Raw genomic sequence first — 19,240 nt, forward strand, 5'->3', positions numbered from 1 at the left:
GCTGAAACTAAACGCTTTTCCCCCCTAATCTTGGCTGCTAAATCAACTGTGCTTATCTCTAAGACTAATGTTATCTAAAATCGCCCTGAGAAAATGTCCATTCTAGAATTCTTGGGTTGTTTTCTGGAAACTTCCCTGGTTCAGTCACCAGTGGCTGTCCCCACACTGCTTATGACAGCTGGGACTCTATAGACAGAGCTGTAGATCAAAAGCATCTTCAAAAACAGCACTTTCTTCCTCACTTAACACATTTCACTTAAGGATTTACATTTCTACCAGTTGAACAAATCAAAGTTATAGTTCCCTCAGTAACTGTAACCTGGACCAACTATAGTGATATTTTTCTGCTGCTGAGCGGTATTTTAACTCATGCCTCCCAGCTGTGAACAGGAGATTTAATTCAAGCAATATATAAGATGTGTTTTTTGGAAAACAAGTGGCTGGCCCAGGGAAGGTTTAGTGTAAATGGCTGTTCCTTTCAACTTGTGCTTTTATGCAGTTGTTCCCTACAGACAAAAATCTTCACAGCATCCTCCACAGTCTTCTGAACAGGTTTGAACAGAAAGGTACTTTCTCTACTCTTGTAAGTTGCCAACTTGCCCATTCATGGGTTAGAGCCCAGATTCGCCACTGCAGGCAGCTGGTGTTGATTGAAGGCTCCATAAACTGCCAGGACTGAGATGAGAGAGTAATGTGATCAAGGCTCTTACCCAGGAGACAATACTTCAAGAGTGTCAAAAAGCTCATTAATCAAGGCAAATAAAATTCAATGCCATATTTTTTAAAAATACAAATTAAGGCAGAAAAATACATGATGAAAAAAATCTTAAAATAGTGATTTTTAAAAATGTTGCATTGAAATACAGCTTTTCTTGATTACTGAATTTTTGGTGCGCAATTACACTTTGTCCCTAGCCTCAGGCAAACGCATCACTTGCCCAACCCTCATCCGGGCCCTGGGAAGCAGTTGGGAGAGAACCAAGAGGACACAGTGAATGTAGTTGCACGTTAAAGTGCTGCACTCAATATGCCAGAAAATTTGGAAAACTCAGCATTGACCAAAGGACTGGAAAAGGTCAATTTTCATTCCAATCCCAAAGAAGGGCAATGCCAAAGAATGTCCAAACTACTGCACAATTGCACTCATTTCACATGCTAGCAAGGTCTTGCTGAAAATCCTTCAAGCTAGGTTTCAACAGTACATGAACTGAGAACTTTCAGATGTATAATCTGGATTTAGAAAAGGCAGAGTAACCAGAGATCAAACTGCCAACATCTGTTGGATCATAGGAAAAGCAAGGGAATTCCAAAAAACATCTATTTCTGCTTCATTGACTATGCTAAAGCCTTTGACTATGTGGATCACAACAAACTGGAGAATTCTTAAAGAGATGGGACTACCAGACCACCTTACCTGCCTCCTGAGAAAATTGTACGCCAGTCAAGAAGCAACAGTTAGAATCCGACGTGGAACAACGGACTGGTTTCAAATTGGGAAAGGAGTACATCAAGGCTGTATATTGTTACCCTGCTTATTTAACTTATATGCAGAGTACATCATGTGAAATGCTGGACTGGTTGAGTCACAAGCTGGAATCAAGACTGCCAGGGGAAATAACAACCTCAGATATGCTAACAATACCACTCTAATGGCAGAAAATGAAGAGGAACTAAAGAGCCTCTTGATAAGGGTGAAAGAGGACAGTGAAAAAGCTGACCTGAAACTCAACATTAAAAAAACTAAGATCATGGCAACCAGTCCCATCCCTTCATGGCAAATAGAAAAAGTGGAAGCAGTGACAGATTTTATTTTCTTGGGTCCCAAAATCACTGGACCGTGACTGTGGCCATGAAATTAAAAGAGGTTTGCTTCTTGGCAAGAAAGCTATGACAAAACCTAGACAGCATATTAAAAAGCAGAGACATCACTTTTCTGACAAAGGACTGTATAGTCAACGCTATGATTTTTTTCAGTAGTTAGTCATGTAAGGATGTGAGAGTTGATTCATAAAGAAGGCTGAATGCCAAAGAATTGATGCTTTCAAATTGTGGTGCCAGAGAAGACTCTTGAGAGTCCCCTGGACAGTAAGGAGATCGAACCAGTGAATCCTAAAGGAAATCAACCCTGAATATTCATTGACAGGACTGAAGCTGAAGTTCTAATACTTTGGTCACCTGATGCGAAGAACCATCTCTTTGGAAAAGACACTGATGCTGGGAAGGATTGATGGCAAAAGGAGAAGGGGGCAACGGAGGATGAGATGGTTGGATGGCATCACTGAGTTGATCGACATGAATTTTGAGCAAACTGCAGGATATAGTGAAGGCATGCTGAAGCCCACCGGGTCACAGATTTGGACACGACTCAGTGACTAAATACCAACAAACTCTTTTAAACTTTGGCCATGGCAAATAGAGGAATGTGGAAGAACACGTTGAGAGTTATTTCTAGTTGGTGCTGAGGGAAAAGAATGTGTTGCATTGTCGGTTTTATTGGGAGGAGTTCTAGTCAACCGTAAACAAACACTGTCTACTAATTTTCCAGGTGGGGCCCCTGACAATAAACGACCCAAAGACCATCTAGTGAGTTATGCCAAGCCATCTACTTGCTAGACTGGCCAAGCAAAAATCAGGTGACATTCAGGTGCCAAACACTGGCCTAGGAATTACCGCATGGATAAGGCCAACAAACAACCCTGCTGAGTGCTGTCATGTGCAAGGTCCTCATGACCAGGACAGGCTGCAAGGCTCCTTCATAGTCCCAGTCCCCACAGCTTCATCCTTGGTTAGTGCACACTGATGCGGCTGAGTCAAGTAATTACCCAGTAACTCACTTAGTAGGAGGTTCCAGTCACCTCCAGACTGACTGGGGCAGTTAACAGAGTGGAATCCTCTGGGAAGGCTAGTCATCTGTCTGTGAGTTTTGTCATTTTGGCTGAAAAAAGCAGAGAAAACCCCTTATCTATCAGCAGCCCTTCACACTGGAACAGGTGTACTTTGGGAAACTGCTCACCCTCAAAATGCATTCTTTGGAAGTGAGCAATCCTTCCTGAAACACTTCAAAGTAAGCTTAGTAAGAAAAATAATGTTAGACCTACAGAAAAGTTGCAAAAACAGTAAAGAAAATTCCTACGGACCCGTCATCCAGCTCCCCTTAACACCTTAATGGGAGCGTGATCAGAGCACAACTATCACAGCACAACATTTGTGTCAGTCCAGTATTATTAATAATCACCAGACCTTAGTCTAGTTTTGCCGGTTTTCCTTCTAATGCCCACTTTCTGGTTCGTGACCTAATTCAGGATCCTACTTTGAATTCAGGTGTCACATCTCCTAAACCCCCATCAGCCTGCGACAGCGTCTTGGTACTCCCTCATCTTCCATGACCTCAAGTTGTGAAGAGTACTCATCTGCAGTTTTGTGGAACACCCCCCGCTGGGGCTTGCTGAAAGCTTTCTCGTTATCTGACTGAGGTTGCGCGTTTCTGACCGGACCCTCTAGGAGAGCAGAGCTGTGTCCTTCTCAGTACAGCTTCTCGGGAGGCACAGGGTGCTGACGTGTCCTTCCTGGAGAAGCTCCCTTTCATCACTTGGCTAAGGGGATGCCTGTCAGGTTCCCACACTGGGAACTTACTGTCTTTCCTTGTGTTATTGGTAAGTGGATGCTTTGGGAGGATACTCTGAGACTATACAAATATTCTGTTTCTCATCAGGCTTTTGCCCATCACCTTTAGTATCCATTGGTGGTTCTTCCTTGTAACAATGGTAACTGAAATGTTTGCCTAATCAAAAGAGAGCTTTTTATAATCTTTAAACCTTATTTAAGACCCAAAGGCCAAAAACTACTGAGTTAAAAGATAATAACCTCCCCGTCAAATGTGTCTTTCCCACAGCCGTGTGGCTCAGACATCTGGTTTAGGCATGGCACTCAAGCCTTCATCCCCATCCACTGCCTATGCAGGCGTCTGGGCTCTCATCCTCACCGGCCCACATAGGTCTTCAAAATTCCCCACACTACAAAGAAAGAAGTTATTGCCAATCAGTGAGAATTGCCATGGGAAATGAAGCAGATTTTTTTTATCTCTCTTCTAGGTTGGGTGTTTAGTTTGTCTTTAAATTGCTACATCCCTGGAGCATTCTTTCATTGGCCAGTCTCATGAGAACCTTTAGACACAGCAGATCCAGGATCGCTGGGGAAAAGAGGAGGTACACAGGCAGCCCCCCTGAACCTGTGGGATTTTCTCATTTCTTTGAATTTCTTTGAATTTTCTTTGAAATTTCTTTGAATCCCAGACAGTGGTATGCTGGTAAATGTTTATCAACTATCTCTCCAGGAAGGGAAAAAATAAAAGTCTGGATATGAAGCATCTGTCAATTTTCTGGAAGGAGTACTTCCTTCATGGTTGATTATAAGCTACCAATAATGAAACACTGCTGAACACAGAACTGGGAAGAAATGGGCTGCATTAGAGCATTAAATATTAACATCTATAATATTAAATATCTGTATGTATTTCTACCATACAGACACAGCAGATGTAAATAACCTCAAGCACATAGATAAAAATAAAGTATGGTAAGATAATTAGGAAGTAATACTCTTGAGTATACATTTATTACCTTTGATTTCAATATGATTTATTAGTTATAAATATTTATATAAAATTTTAATGATGGCTGTTATTTAACAAATAGATCACAAAATTCCTAAAACTGTAACGCTTGGTTCTCATGAGCTGGTACAAGCCAGCTCCAGGACACTGTCCCATACAGTAGCTATCATGAGCCCCATAGTTCTGGAATACCCCAAAGGAGCCCCGGAGACGCAGGATGACGCCCTCTCCAGGCCTTCTAGGCACCCTGGTGAGGTCCCGGTGCCCGCAGGCGATGGCTCTGCTCCAGCAGCAGCATCGGCCGCTTCTCGGCCAGGCTCCCATGACGCCCGTGAGGGCTCCAAAGCATCTGGCTGCTGCCAGGGCCGCGCGAGGTCTGCCTTCTGCTGATGGCGTACCGAGTTCTCCCTAAGCCTAGGGCCTGTTTGCCATTCTCCCAGGAGATCACTTGGCCCTTAACAGTTCTTAAAAGAATCACAGGGATGTTTCAGAAGCACCCCGGAACAGTGGAAAGAGCACAGGAGGGAAGGGAGCTAGTGAAGGAAGAAGCAAAGCCACATGGATCCAGTGGCGATTATCCACCAAGTACAATGCCGCATGCTTTCACAGATGTTCTTGTAATCCTGGCGCACCAACCCAGGGACACAGCAACCCTATTTTTACCAGGAGATGACATGACTTCCCAGGGCTCCCCAGATAATCAGAAGCAGAGTGAGCACACGCCCCAGCTCTGCTCACCCCTATGGCTTCAGCACGTGGGGTAGCACACTTGGTTCTTTCTGTTGTTTGTGGGACGGATGCATGAATGCAGCCAACTCCAAAGCTGGTGCTCTTCCCTCCACCAGGGGAACGATGCTAGTAAAGTGTTAAGTGGTAGTGTGTCAGTGAAGTCATGGAAGACACAGTGATGGGTGAAAGGCTGACTCTGGAGTGAGATAGGGCGAGTCCCTGCCGGCTCTGCCTGAACTCTCTGACCTTAGTTAGGAATGTCATTCCTTCCCACTCTGCGCCAGTAGAGCGGGGATAATAAGACTGACCTCGCCATGTGGGGGCAGAAACAGAACAACTGTGATGTCTGAGAAAGCACTCTGCAGGTTAAAGGGCCCCCAGAGGAAAGTGTCCCATATGTCACTGCCCATGACACTGCCATGCCATTCCACTGGCCTAGGAAGAGGACATTTAACACCACAGATGCACAGGAAGAGCAATAGGTAAATAAAAAATGGCCTTAGACTCAGCAGAAGTATAGGATTCTCATCTATTTCAACTTTAAGTTTCAAGCTTAATTGGCTGTTCTGTTTGGAATGCCTCACAGACAAAAGAATTTCAGCAAGTCTTGTCTTCCTGCCTTTCATGTGATATATGAGGGAGCAGATAGATTAGAAGAAAACCCTGCTGCTTTCGCAGGGTGGTATTGATTCTGGGAACTAATTGATAATGCAAAGAGGCAGCATCAGCCTCTCTTCAAACCTGTATCAGGCAGGCTGCCTGGGATTCACAGGGGGCCCAGAATTTCAGAGGAAGCACGGGTGGGCAGGGCCTGCTTCTATCACACAAGGTAGGTCCAGGCAGCACTAGACCAAGATCGCCCCCTGGACAGACTACTCGCTGTGCCCACCTCAGGCCCTTCCCCACCCAAGGGACCTTAACAGGACCGGAGATGCTAATGCCCTTTTGCAGTCAATGTCAGCTCCTCTGTAAGGAAGGGACGTGAGGGTGAGTAGATGTGTTTGTGTGTTTTAAAATACACGCACCCAAATTCACACGTGTATTCAACACAGTAGTCGAATCACCTGAAGCAGGTAGGAAAAGTAGGGGAGTGGAAGCAAGAGATAAGGTCAAAGGTAAGAAACACACACACATACAGGAAACCAGAGAGGGCCTTGCAAAGACCGATTAGGAAAATGTGTCATAAACTGTGCAATTAATTCAACCTCTGCACTTGAAGTTGCTCTGTCGTGTCTGACTTTTTGTGACCCCATGCACTATACATCCATGGGATTCTCCAGGCAAGAATACTGGAGTGGGTAGCCTTTCCCTTCTCCAGGGGATCTTCCCAACCCAGATATCAAATCCAGGTCTCCCACATTGCAGGTGGATTCTTTACCAACTGAGCCATCAGAGAAGCCCAAGAATACTGGAGTGGGTAGCCTGTCCCTTCTCCAAGGGATCTTCCTGACCCAGGAATCAAACCAGGGTGTCTTGCATTGCAGGCAGATTCCTTACCAGCTGAGCTACCAAGGAAGACAAAAAGAGGAAGGAGCATACTCTCTCAGCACTCAGCGTGGAAGACCCGATGGAGAAGTCAGGTTCTGTCACTGATGTGGACAAGTCATATTCATTCACATCTCCATGCCTTTAGCAGATAGCCAGGCTTCGCACAGGATGTGCAAGGGGAAGGGGAGAGCTACAGGGCAGAGCAGGGCACTCCCCATTACAAGACAGATGGGTCCACAGAGGATGATAGCCCTGGCATGAGCTCTATGGACCACAAGAGAGGGGTGTGGAGGAGGGCTACAGAAAACTTCCCAGGGAAACTGGCATTCCACCTGACTTCTGAACATTAGGTAGGATTTAGCTAGGCAGAGAGAGGAGGCAATGCAGTCTGACAACACAGATGGCACACACAGCAGCCCAGTAGAGAGAGAGTGTGGGCACCTGAGGGGCTGAAAGAATTTTAACGGAGAGGAGGCTGGAGAGTAAAAGTGGAATTGGCAAGAGGCAGGGCAGGAAGTGTAAGCTCTGTGAGGTTGAGGGAGTGGGGCTTGCTCTCTGAGCTTCGGTGCTCAGAGCCTGGCAGGAGACACAGCAGAAAGTAGAACACAGAGCAATTAGTGCTGTGACATCGGTCTGAACACACAGTCATGAGCACAGAGAAGGAAGTCCTCAAACCCACCTTGAGGATGAAGGGTGCAGAGAGGACACGGAAGTGAGATTTCAGACAGGAATTGTTACCTGAGCTGAACCTAAACAGAGTTTGGGATTTTACTTACATAAAAAGAACAGGGGTAGGAAAGGACATTTCAAGCATGAGCAAAAACCCTCTCTACCAGTGTCTAAGTCGATGAATAAAGATAGCAGAAACCCCAAACCCATCGTGACTAACAGAAGGCTTTGGTAAAACTCCTCAGGTTTAGTCAATGGGCTCAAAAGGCTTTGGTTTTGTTTTGTTTTCAAGCTGATTCTGCAGGTTCTCTGCCTTCAGGATGCAGACACCCCCAACACGATCCCCTCTTCAGAATCAGGAGTCATCTTTACCCACTTGGCGATCGCTATGCAGGGTACAACGTGACGACTCTCCTGTCTGTCAGAGAAATGAAACATAAAAATGAAGAGCCTGTTTTAAGAGGGGGGGAAGGCAACTCCCTCCAGGCCTGGCACAAGATTAAATTTTATGAGTTACTTGGCAGCCGGCAAAGCACAGAACGAAGCTAGTTTGAAACCATCTTTCAAAGCAACCTAAGTTGACAACTAAACTCGCTCAGGTGAGGGGGAGGAAAGGAGATAATACGGGACTTAAGGCAGAAGTCAGGCCCTTCCTCCTTCACCTGAGGCTGTCCCTCTCCTATGTTAAGTGTAACTCAAGCAAGCTGAGTGAGGGAACTTAACAGCATCATTGAAAAACATCAAGGGACTTCCATGGTGGTCCATCTGCCTGCTAATGTAGGAAACATGGGTTGGATCCCTGGTGTGGGAAGATCCCACACGCCATGGGACAACTAGGCTCGTGTGCCACAACTACAGAGCCCACTTGCTGCGACTACTGAGCCTGTGTGTCCTAGAGCCTATGCTCTGCAAAAAGAGAAGCCATTGCAACGAGACGTGCACACATTAAAATAAGAGTGGAGCATGCTCGCCAGAGAAAGCCTGCAGGCAATGAAGACCCAGCACAGTCAAAAATAAATTAAAAAAAAAAAATATATATATATATCTCAAGACCTAAGCTTAGGCAGACAAACCTTCCTGAATCATAAGGCACCCAGGGTTACAGTGAGGAAGGCAGTAATAGGAAAACATGGCTTCTTCATGCCAGGCCTGCTGTACTGGACTGTGACTACACAAATCATGCCAGCCTATTGAAGACAAGCATTCCTTCCCTTTCCTCAAACACACAAGGTCCCCCAGGGAGGAAGCTCAGCGACCTGCACTGTAATTATGAAATTTCCACATGTGGCTCTGCCCCTTGGCAATGGTTCAGGAGGTAGGTAGAGCCCATGCTTGAGCTGGAGAGAGTAGCTATTCCATGGTGCCAAGAAAAAGTCAGTTTAAAAATAGATGGCTAGGCTATTATCAACACAGAGGATCCAAGCAACCAGAAGAAAAATCCAGGGCATTTACCCTGGAGTCTTTCTCGTTCTTTTCTTCCAAATTTCCAATTTTGAGAAGTTGGTGCCAAAGAAACCAAAGGCACATCTGATGGTTTGGATTTTCAAAGTCAGACCTCCACACAGGCCAAGGCCCCATTACCACATAAAAATGAGTTGACGAGCACAAATGAATGTGTTTGAAGACTTTGCCATTTTATGGTTTATTAAACACCATATTGGAAGAGGAGATGTTTATAGACTGGAGAGGGCTCTTCAACTAAGAGGGTAAAGAACTGAGGATGGGCCCAACTGTTCTTCCATTTCTGGTGAATAGTGAAGATTAAAAAAAAATTAAGTCATATTAGAGCAGTGGCTCTTAAAGTGTAGTCCTTGGACCAGCAGTATCCATATCATCCGGGCATTTGTTAGAAAAATAAATAATCAGGCCTTGAAACAGGAGGTGGATGCCTCCAACCCCCACCAAGCGAGCACTTGGAGTTCATTCCCTGCAGACACAAACTCCAAAATATCAACAGCAGGACAGTCAAGGCAGGGGAGGGCAGGGCTTCCCTGATGGCTCAGTGGTTAAGAATCCGCCTGCCAATGCAGGAGGCACAGGTTTCCATCCCTGGGTCAGGAATATCCCTTGGAGAAGGAAACGGCAACCCACTCCAGTATTCTCACCTGGGAAATTCCGTGGACAGAGGAGCCTGGTGGCCTGGCAGGCTACAGTCCATGGGGCCAAAAAGCGTTGGACACAACTGAGCAACTAAACAATAACAACAACAGGACAACAGCAACCAAGAGATGAGGCTGGGCCCTGCCCAGATAAGGCGCCTCATATTTCTCGTTCTCAAAGTCAAGAAAACCTTCCCACTAGAAAGTTCCTTGGAGGTCAAAAGAGGAGTGATGCTAAGCTACCAATAGGCCTCTTCGCTGGAATCCATCTTGGCTGAGAGATGCACGCGCGCATACACACACACACACACACACGAGAGGACCCTGAGACAAACCAAAGGACCAGGGCCTTGTCGCTGGCCACTGGCCTAGTGGCTAGGATTCAGAACTCTCATTGCCATGGACCAACCTCACCCTCTGGCTGAGAACCAAAACCTGCTTCAAGCTGCTGCAGGCTGAGGTGACCTGACATCAGCCCCATCCTCCAAACCTAATGATCAGAACCCTGTTTTCACAGCTCCTCCAGGTCATTGGGAAGTACATTCATGTTTAAGGCCTTCTGCACTAAAGCTGTGGTCCTCCACCCTGGCTGCCTATTATCATCAACCCATGAGCATGTTATTGCGATACTTTGGCCAACACCAGTCAATCAAAGCCCAACAACTAGGACTGGAACCGAGGCACAGCTACTTTTCAAAAAGCTTCTCCTGTCATGTAATGTGCAGCCAGAGTTGAGCCCTGCCATATCCTGGAATAAGAGAGATTTAGATTAGATACTTTGGGACTTCTGGTTTTTGGTTTAACTCAAACTAATAATGGTTACTGAATGGATCTTCTTGGTGGAAGAAAACGTTTTTGCAAAGAGGAAGGAGAGATTTCTATCTTCATGAGCTGGAGAAGTTAGATGTGAAGCTCACACACTGTGCCAACAATGTACCAAATCCAGTGGCAGCAATACTGTTTACCCACTGACCAGCAAAGACAGCTGCTGATCCTGGGAAAGAGGTGGGCTAGTCCCGAGTTCAGAAGCCATTAGCAAAGCCACACACTCAGAGGCACTGGAGAGCGATACTGCACCCCTCACACTCCTCGGGTCCGGCGGCCACCAGCCCCCAGTGGGCCCTGGGCCTCCCCCTCCTTGGCTTTGAAGTCCCGAGTACTTGGGCGTGTGAGGGAGCAGCCTCTTCTCACCAGCGTCTGGTGTTGCCCAATGTACAAACTGATGACAACCTGTCAGGACAGAATTATAGGGGCCCACTCCCCTGGAGCAGGCAGAGCCTAGCATTGCTGCGTAACAACTGATTTGTGAACTGGGGCCATCCCTTTACCCAAATTAGGAAACTGACAGAACACATGATAAGTGTGTCCTCAAACTGGGGTACACCAGCTCAAGCCCAAGTATCTAGGATTTTTCCCTATGAAAAGGGACCTGAGCACTTCTATATAAGAAACATTGGAAACTTTATTCAATAGGAAGAAGCCATATTCTTTGGAAAATTTCTGGAGATATAATGGGCCAATTGTTATATTTTTTACATTATGAGAGTAAGAGCAAACATTCCCTAAAATATTTTTTTAAAGATCAAATAGCAAAGACTGGAACACTTTGGCCACCTGATGTGAAGAGCTGACTAACTGGAAAAGCCCCTGATGATGGGAAGGATGGAGGGCAGGAGGAGAAGGGGCAACAGAGGATGAGATGGTTGGATAGCATCGTTGACTCGATGGACATGGGTCTGGGTGGACTCCGGGAGTTGGTGATGGACAGGGAGGCCTGGCGTGCTGCGGTTCATGGGGTCGCAAAGAGTCGGACACGACTGAGATACTGAACTGAACTGAACTGGAACCAGTTCAACAGCTGGCTAGTGAACATGCTGATGAAAACAACACCGTCATCATAACGTTCTCAAAGAGTGAATTGTAGGTGCCCAAGCTTTGGGGCATTATACTCACTCTCCCCCCAAAAAAAGACAGGATAGGAAAATACCTAGGGAAAAGACCGTGCTTTTGTATCCTCAGTGTCTATAATTATGCAGACTTTGGAGTCTGACAACCTGGGTTTGAATTTTCACTCTTCCATTTATTTGCTGTCTGGCCTTGAACTTTAAGTCTGTGAATTTCAGGTTTTCATTTGTAAAATGAGAATGATAATCTTTAGCAGTGATCAATGTGAGAAGAAAGAAGGCTTGGACTGCATTTAGCAAGTGCTTACAGAACAGCAAATAAAGCAGCAATGGTGATCATTATTTAATTATTCACTTTTGAATAGTGAAGTTGAAGCTTTCCTTCTCTTGAGAAGGCTTCCTTGACAAAAATGTTCACATACACAGACACACAGAGTCTGTGTAGTTCCAGTTCCTAGTATGCATCTAGATTTTAGCCACTGTACTATATTGCCACTTTTTCTTTATATATTTACAAGTATTTTCTTAGTAAAAAAGACATGCCTTTGTGTGCCAAATGCCTGGCATATACCTAGTACATCATATGTACAAATGAATGAATGAATGAATGAAGCTAGCTACATATCTCATTTACCTAGAAATAAGACAAGAAAAAACAACCAGGAAGGTAAAACTGGAAAAGACAAGAAAGAAGAGAGACATACAAGGAAATTGATAATAATGGTTGGCTATTGGATATGAGCAGGAAAAATATTGTTTTGCAGTTTTCTAATATAGTCAATCACAGATTCAATTAATGTAGAAAGCCCTTCTCAGTGAATTTCTAGGGAGGAGAGAGGATGGTCACACAAATACCTAGGGAAGAGTTACTGGTTGTTTGGGTCCACCCAGTCCTTTGAAAGCAGCCCATCTAGGGACAGATACTCCTGGACATTATTCGAGGATGAAGTAAGGTTGCAAATGAACTTGAGTCAAAGCAAGAATGTTTATCTCCATCTTCATGTCTCCAGAATTCTAGTCCCGTGTTTAATAACTGCTTCTCAGTCTTTACTGTTACCCCCACTCCGTCTTCCTCATTGTCTTCTGCAGACTCTGCCCTTTGGAGGCCCTCTACTCACTCCCACCAAGACTCTCCTTTTGCGCTCAAGCTTGCCTAGTCTCTGAATGACGTCAGCCAGTGTACACTGGCTTGACTGCCACGGCCACCTCCCTAGCACCATCTTACTCCTCAGCCTACCTCTAGGTCTAGGCCTGGGCAGTCTGTTCATCCAGAAAGAGTCTTAACCATCTCCCCACTGTGAGAGGTAACTGAAGAGGGAAAACCAAGGAAAACCAGCCCAGAAAGCAGGGGAGTGAGTTTTCTTGGCTATGTAGGCATAGAAAAACTTCCTCATTTCCATCCCTACTAGTCAGGGTTTTAATAAATGAACAATTCATCTAAAAAGTCTGCAATATGTCCATATCCACACCCTAAGAAAGCCTATCCAACATGAAATACAGTGACAAAATGCTACACACTTAGCTCCAGTCCCCAAGCCGTCTTTAACAGATGGGGAGTTAGTCACTGGAAAAATAAGCCCGCTGAGCAAGCCATTGACTTTTATCTTTAGACTTCAACTGCTATTCATCAGCATCAATATTTTAGAACTTAATCAACTGAGCGCTAGTCTGCGTTCAGGACGTCTACATCATCATGAAGACTCACCGCGTCCTGACAGCTGAGGACCTCCAAAATGCTGTTGAGTAATTCGACACAGTACTTCTTCTCCTGGACCTGGTGTTGCAGATCATCCTTCTGCTCCAGCAGCTCCTTCAATTCCTTGGTAATGACAGGAAGCAGAATGTCCCGGCATTCTGGAAGGAAGGCATTCAGAGGCGTATGATCTCCCTTGTTCATTTTAGTTTCTTTTCTTTCTTTTCTAGATAATGTTTCATTATATAAACAATTCATGAATATATCCTTCTTGTAAAAATGTAAATGTTACAAGTTAGGTTACTATTTTTCTTAGAAAATTATTCACAATTCTGGCCCTTCTCCCAACTCCCACTCTCAAGAGGCAACCAACCAGTTATTGTATTCTATACACATGCATGTGTATATACATATAAAAATATATGTGTGTATATGTGGGTGTATACTGGTATAAAATATGTAGCATCTTTTTGATTTGGCTTTTTATTTAAGTAAAACATATTGCACTTTGATGATAATCCTTCAAGATCATTTTTTATCTTTTACATATGCATGTATCAGCATAAAAAACAGCATCATTTTTGTTTTGTTTCCTTTTTATAAAAGAGGACTATACTGTATGTATTGTTCTGTACTTTGATATTGTTTTAGTCACCAATGGTTTTTGGAGCTCTATGTTATTATACATAGGGATCAACGTTAACTATTTGCAGCTGTTTTAAAGTATGGATATACTTGTTTAGTATGGATATATTTGTTCATTTGTCATACCCTTATTGATAGATATTTTTCACTAGCATAAATAGTAAAAATGAGCTACTTCCCACTTCCTTATGCACCATGGCTTTCATTTTAAATAAATTAAAACCTTTGCAAAGAAGGGTAACTCTCTTGGCACTGCTGTCTCAGGAAATATCTGGAAGGTTCTGAAATCCTACGCAGCTTTCTTTCTATATTTCTCTTAAAACCAGCAAACCTTGAGGGAACTGAAAAATTCAAAAACATTTCAAGTGGTCCCCACCTAGATGCTTCTAGCACTGAAATCTGAGTCATAAGCACCGATTTTATTCAATTCAATACAGCAGGTAAGAGTCGAATATCTCTGACGTGGAAGGCACTGTATTTCTGGATGTATGGAGATAATATACGGCTCTCACCTGTTAGATACTTAAAACCTGACAGAGGGAGTCAGCAACAATACAAAGAGCAAAGGCAGAAGACAGAATAAGGGAAGGGAAGGAAGAAGCAGACACCATCTCTTGTTCTGTGAGCCCAGGATCTACACCTTCTTCTGGGACAGCATCCTGGTCTCACCCTGGGGAGCCAATCTGCTATGGAATATGATCCTAGAGATGTTGTCACAAGGCTTCCTGCCTTCCTCTGGACAAGGGTCAGGCTCAGTTCAGTTCAGTTCAGTCACTCAGTCATGTCTGACCCTTTGCGACCCCGTGGACTACAGCACAACAGGCCTCCCTGTCCACCAGCAACTCCCAGAGTTTACTCAAACTCATGTCCATCAAGTTGGTGATGACACCCAACCATCTCATCCTCGGTCATTCCCTTCTCCTCCTGCCTTCAATCTTTCCTCGTATCAGGGTCTTTTCCAATGAGTCAGTTCTTTGCATCAGGTGGCCAAAGAACTGGAGTTTCAGCTTCAGCATCAGTCCTTTCAATGAATATTCAAGACTCATTTCCTTTAGGATGGACTGGTTGGATCTCCTTGCAGTTCAAGGGACTCTCAAGAGTCTTCTTCAACACCACAGTTCAAAAGCATCAATTCCTTGGTGCTCGGCTTTCTTCATAGTCCAACTCTCAAATCCATACTGGATTTGACTACTGGAAAAACCAGAGCTTTGACTAGATGGACCTTTGTTGACAAAGTAATGTCTCTGCTTTTTAATATGCTGTCTAGGTTGGTCATAGCTTTTCTTCCAAGGAGCAAGGGACCCTAATTAGGATATCCCCTTGATTTGAACCTCAAGGAAAATTTAAAAACAGTAATTGCTGACATTGCTATCATATTGAGTGCCTACAACGTGCCAGATGTATTTTAAGTTTCTGGCACGAATTATCTCCATTAATGTCCCCAATGCCTATAGGAGGCGGACGGATACTGTCATTTCTCCCCTTGTGCTGATGAGGAAACAGAAGGACATGCCCCAGTCTACACAGATAGTAGGTGGTGGCTCCCGTCTGACTGCAGAGCCTGCGCTCTTAGCCACTAGACAAAGGGTATTATCTCTCCGGGAGCTCACCTGTCTGCACAGGAGTGCCCCGGGAAGGCTGCCCATTGGCGGCGGCTGCCTCCTCTCCCAGGGCTACTCTGAGTCTCCCCTCTCTGAAGACTGGTTCCCCAGGTTTTCCTCTTATTCTTGAACTACTCCTTATTATCCAAATGCACTTATTTTTACTTAAATTTACTACAATAGGTTTATGTTGCTCACAGCCAAAGATTTCAACTGGCAGAGTTATCAGATGCCATGAGGGCTTGAGAAGAGAGAAATAATCTATGGCTGGAAGGTGCAAAGAAGCTTCATAGGCTCTGACAGAATCACATCCCTTCTCTCACAGCACCAACCTCAGTTTGTAATTAAATTCTAACCAGTGTAATTAGTACCCATTCATCCAACGAAAGTGTAAGCTTCACGACAGCCAAGTTAAATCTCAACTGTCCAACACAGTATCGGGATCATAGCAGCTATTCAGTAAATCCAATGGAATGAATGAAAGAGGTGTCATTTGAGATGGTCACTGGTGAGTAAATAATATTGCTTTTGGTAGAGTGGAGATTTAGAGAACAGAGAGTGATTTACAGTTCATGGATCAAGATATGGTACATACATGCAATGGAATATTACTCAAACATATAGAAGAACGAAATCATGCCATATGTAGCAACATGGATGCAACTAAAGATTATCATACTAACTGAAGTAAGTCGGACAGAGAAAGGCAAATACCATATGACATCATTTACAAGTGGAATCTAAAATATGGCACAAATGAACACAGCCACAAAACAGACTCACAGATATAGAGAACAGACTTGTGGTTGTGTAGCAGATGTGTTGAATAAACTATTATATATAGGACAGATAAACAACAAAATTCTACTACAAAGCACAAGGAACTATATTCAATATCTTGTGATAACCCATAATAGAAAAGAATATTAAAAAGAATATATGTATATAATTGAGTCACTTTGCTGTACAGCAGAGATTGGCACAACATTGTAAATCAACTATACTTCAATAAAAATTTTAAAAATAAATAATAGAGTACATGGATCTGGGTAAGTAGAATAGTCTTTTGGAAGTAGAATAATAGGAGATAATACTGAAAAGGAAAATTCTTAAATTCAGTGGTAGGCATAAAGCTATAGCTTGTGTTAGTCAAATCAGTTGTGACTTTAGCGACCCCATAGACTATGGCTTGCCAGGCTCCTCTGTCCATGGAATTCTCCAGGCAAGAATACCGGAGTGGGTAGCCATTCCCTTCTCCAGGGGATCTTCTGGGCCCAGGGATGGAGCCCAGGACTCCTGCATTACAGGCCAATTCTTTACCATCTGAGCCACCAGGGGAGCCCTAGAATAACAGAAGATACTATCGAAAAAGAAAATTCTTAAATTCAGTGGTAGGCATGAGGTTATAGTTCTATGTAAAAAGAAAATTATGGACAACAAAATTTTGATTCAGCTTTGTTCAGTACTATAGATGTAATCAAGGGTTACAGGTTAATGGTACTTTATTTGGACTTAAGAAATGGTTGGCCTAAGGACTTTTGAGAATACAAAATGTTGAGTTAGCCATTATCCTTTGTTTAGAGAGATAAGAAAAAAGACTGCATAATATCTACATACTAATTACCATAAAATTTAAGTTAAATCTTTGCTTAGCCCATATCTTGTCACCATAAAGCTGAAATTTTGTCCAAGTCTCTTTATTAAAATGGCTAAAGAAACTTCCTGCAACGGTTATTTAACTATTTGTTTTAAAAGTTACCTTCTAAAAGATGTTAACTTGTAACTTTGAAACTTTTTGTTTGCTGCAGGAAATTGTATGTGTAAGAATGCTTCTTATACTGGGGCTTCCCTGGTGGTGCAGCAGTTAACAATCTGCGCTACCAAAGCAGGGGCACAGGTTTCATCCCTGGTTAAGGAACTAAGATCCCATATGTCACAAGGCACAGCCAATAAATTCATGCATAAAGGTCCACAGAAATGGTGCATCATTGATCCAAGATGGCATTTACCTAGTGTCCAAGTTTGAATGCAGATCAAAACCTAATTGTCTTATAAGCAACAAGAATCAAAGAGTAACCTTTCCCTGCTATCAATACCCAGGCTAGAAGTCTTCTTTAAAAATAAAAGAGCAATGTTATAGGTAAAACTGAGTTCATCTGAAGTTGCAAACTCTTTGCCTTTGGGAGATGGGCCTCACCAACTTCATGAAAACTAACTCCCTTCACTGATGTTGTCATAATTAATCCCCAAAAGAATTGTTCTTTCTTTTATTAAATTAGGTTAAGGATTATAAAGTCTTCCTTTTTGAAAAGCTAATTTTGTTTGTAAAATAAAAAGAGATTGCAATAAAGGAAATTTAAAACAACGGAAATCTTGTTCTTCCACAGTTCTCTGGGCAAAGGGAGTCATAAGAATATTTTTTTTTTTAAGGTGACTCATGTCATTGTGGGCTTCCCAGGTGGCACTAGTGGTAAATAACCTACCTGCCCATGCAAGAGACATAAGAGAAGAAGGTTTGATCCCTGGATCAGGAAGATCCCCTGGAGGAGGGCATGGCAACCCACTCCAGTACTCCTGCCTGGAGAATCCCATGGACAGAGGAGCCTGGAGCGCTATAGTCCATGAGGTCACAAAAAGTCAGACACGACTGAAGCAACTTAGCACAACTGTAGCATACAGAACAGCTGGAGGCAGAAAAGGCCAAAGAGCAGAGACCAGAATATACGCTACTGCAGTAGTCCAAGTGATGGCAAGTGAGAATAATACTGCTGGATTCTACCTCCCTGCATTCCTATGCTCTGACACAACATTCTTATTTTCTGTTGAAACTAAAGATTTGGCAAGAGCTTAAAGAAAGATCTGGAGAAGGAAATGTATGGTCTTGAGTTTAAAGCATAAAGAAAACAGTGTTTTAAAGCCTAAAACAACAGACTTTTGTGATCTAAGATTTAAAATCATTTAAAACCTCTACATCTGTAAATGGGAATTCCCAGGTGGCTCAGTGGTAAGGAATCCACATGCCAATGCAGGAGACATAGTTTCGATCCCTGGGCCAGGAAGATCCCTTGGAGGAGGAATAGGCAGCCCACTGCAGTATTCTTGCCTGAAAAATTCTATAGGCAGAGGAACCTGGTGGGCATCGCAAAGAGCCTGACATGACCCAGTGACTGACACGCACGCACAGGATCTACAGAAAGGAGATTTGTAAAGGTAGCAAAGAGCTACTCTATTGAGGCAACCAATTAACTCATCCCTTCACTTCGCTTAGTCAGTCTACCATTTATTGAAGGTTCCCTAAGTGCCAGTCACTATTCTTGGATCGGAGAGAGTGCCCATCACAGCAAGAGAGATAAGAGGCAGACTTAAGTAGACAAGAAAAGACTGATGCCTTTGCTTTCTTGGAAAGGCAATGTCATTGGCTATAAAACAGAGCAGCAAAGTAGTGAAGGTCAGATTTTTCCTTTGAAATTCATTCTGGGAATTCCCTGGTGGCCCAATGGCTAGGATTCTGCGCTCCCAGTGCAGGGGGTCCTGGTTCGATCCCTAGTCAGGGAACTGGATACCACATGCCACAGCTCAAGGTCTCACGGGCCGCCACTAAGACCCAGCACTTCCAAATAAATAAAACAAGAATGATTTTTTAAAGTTCATTCTGCCGGTATTCTAGTTGAGCTACTTCAGCCAGATCTCCTTACAAAGATATGGGTGTAGGGGAAAGGGCCAGTTGAAAGATTTTAGGTGTTAATGAAGATCTCCTTGAGAAGTACCAGACTTTACATTCTACTTGAAATGGAGCTAAA

General features: G+C 43.7%; 2 protein-coding genes across 23 annotated transcripts in view; one reads left to right on the plus strand and one right to left on the minus strand.

The window, feature by feature from the left end:
* The window catches only part of INSYN2B (inhibitory synaptic factor family member 2B), a 71,030-nt gene extending 63,327 nt beyond the window's left edge, over positions 1-7,703 (plus strand). For 2 of the 6 annotated variants that reach the window (XR_014062242.1, XR_014062238.1), the window contains exons 6-7: positions 3,322-3,653; positions 4,092-4,363. The gene's annotated coding sequence lies outside the window, so the exon portion shown is untranslated. Of the gene's footprint in view, positions 1-3,321; positions 3,654-4,091; positions 4,364-6,825 lie in introns of those variants that run through there. The other 4 variants (XR_014062241.1, XR_014062243.1, XR_014062246.1 and 1 more) reach the window with 3 other exon arrangements.
* Positions 1-19,240, minus strand: part of DOCK2 (dedicator of cytokinesis 2) — a 477,583-nt gene that overhangs the window by 268,320 nt on the left and 190,023 nt on the right. For all 17 annotated transcript variants that reach the window (XM_081520659.1, XM_081520666.1, XM_081520650.1 and 14 more), the window contains one exon: positions 13,207-13,355. In XM_081520659.1, the coding sequence (XP_081376785.1) occupies positions 13,207-13,355 (149 nt within the window). The remainder of the gene's footprint in view (positions 1-13,206; positions 13,356-19,240) is intronic.

Source organism: Giraffa tippelskirchi, chromosome 8, assembly GCF_054371585.1.
Source record: "Giraffa tippelskirchi isolate mGirTip1 chromosome 8, T2T-mGirTip1v1.2.pri, whole genome shotgun sequence".
Taxonomy (NCBI): domain Eukaryota; kingdom Metazoa; phylum Chordata; class Mammalia; order Artiodactyla; family Giraffidae; genus Giraffa; species Giraffa tippelskirchi.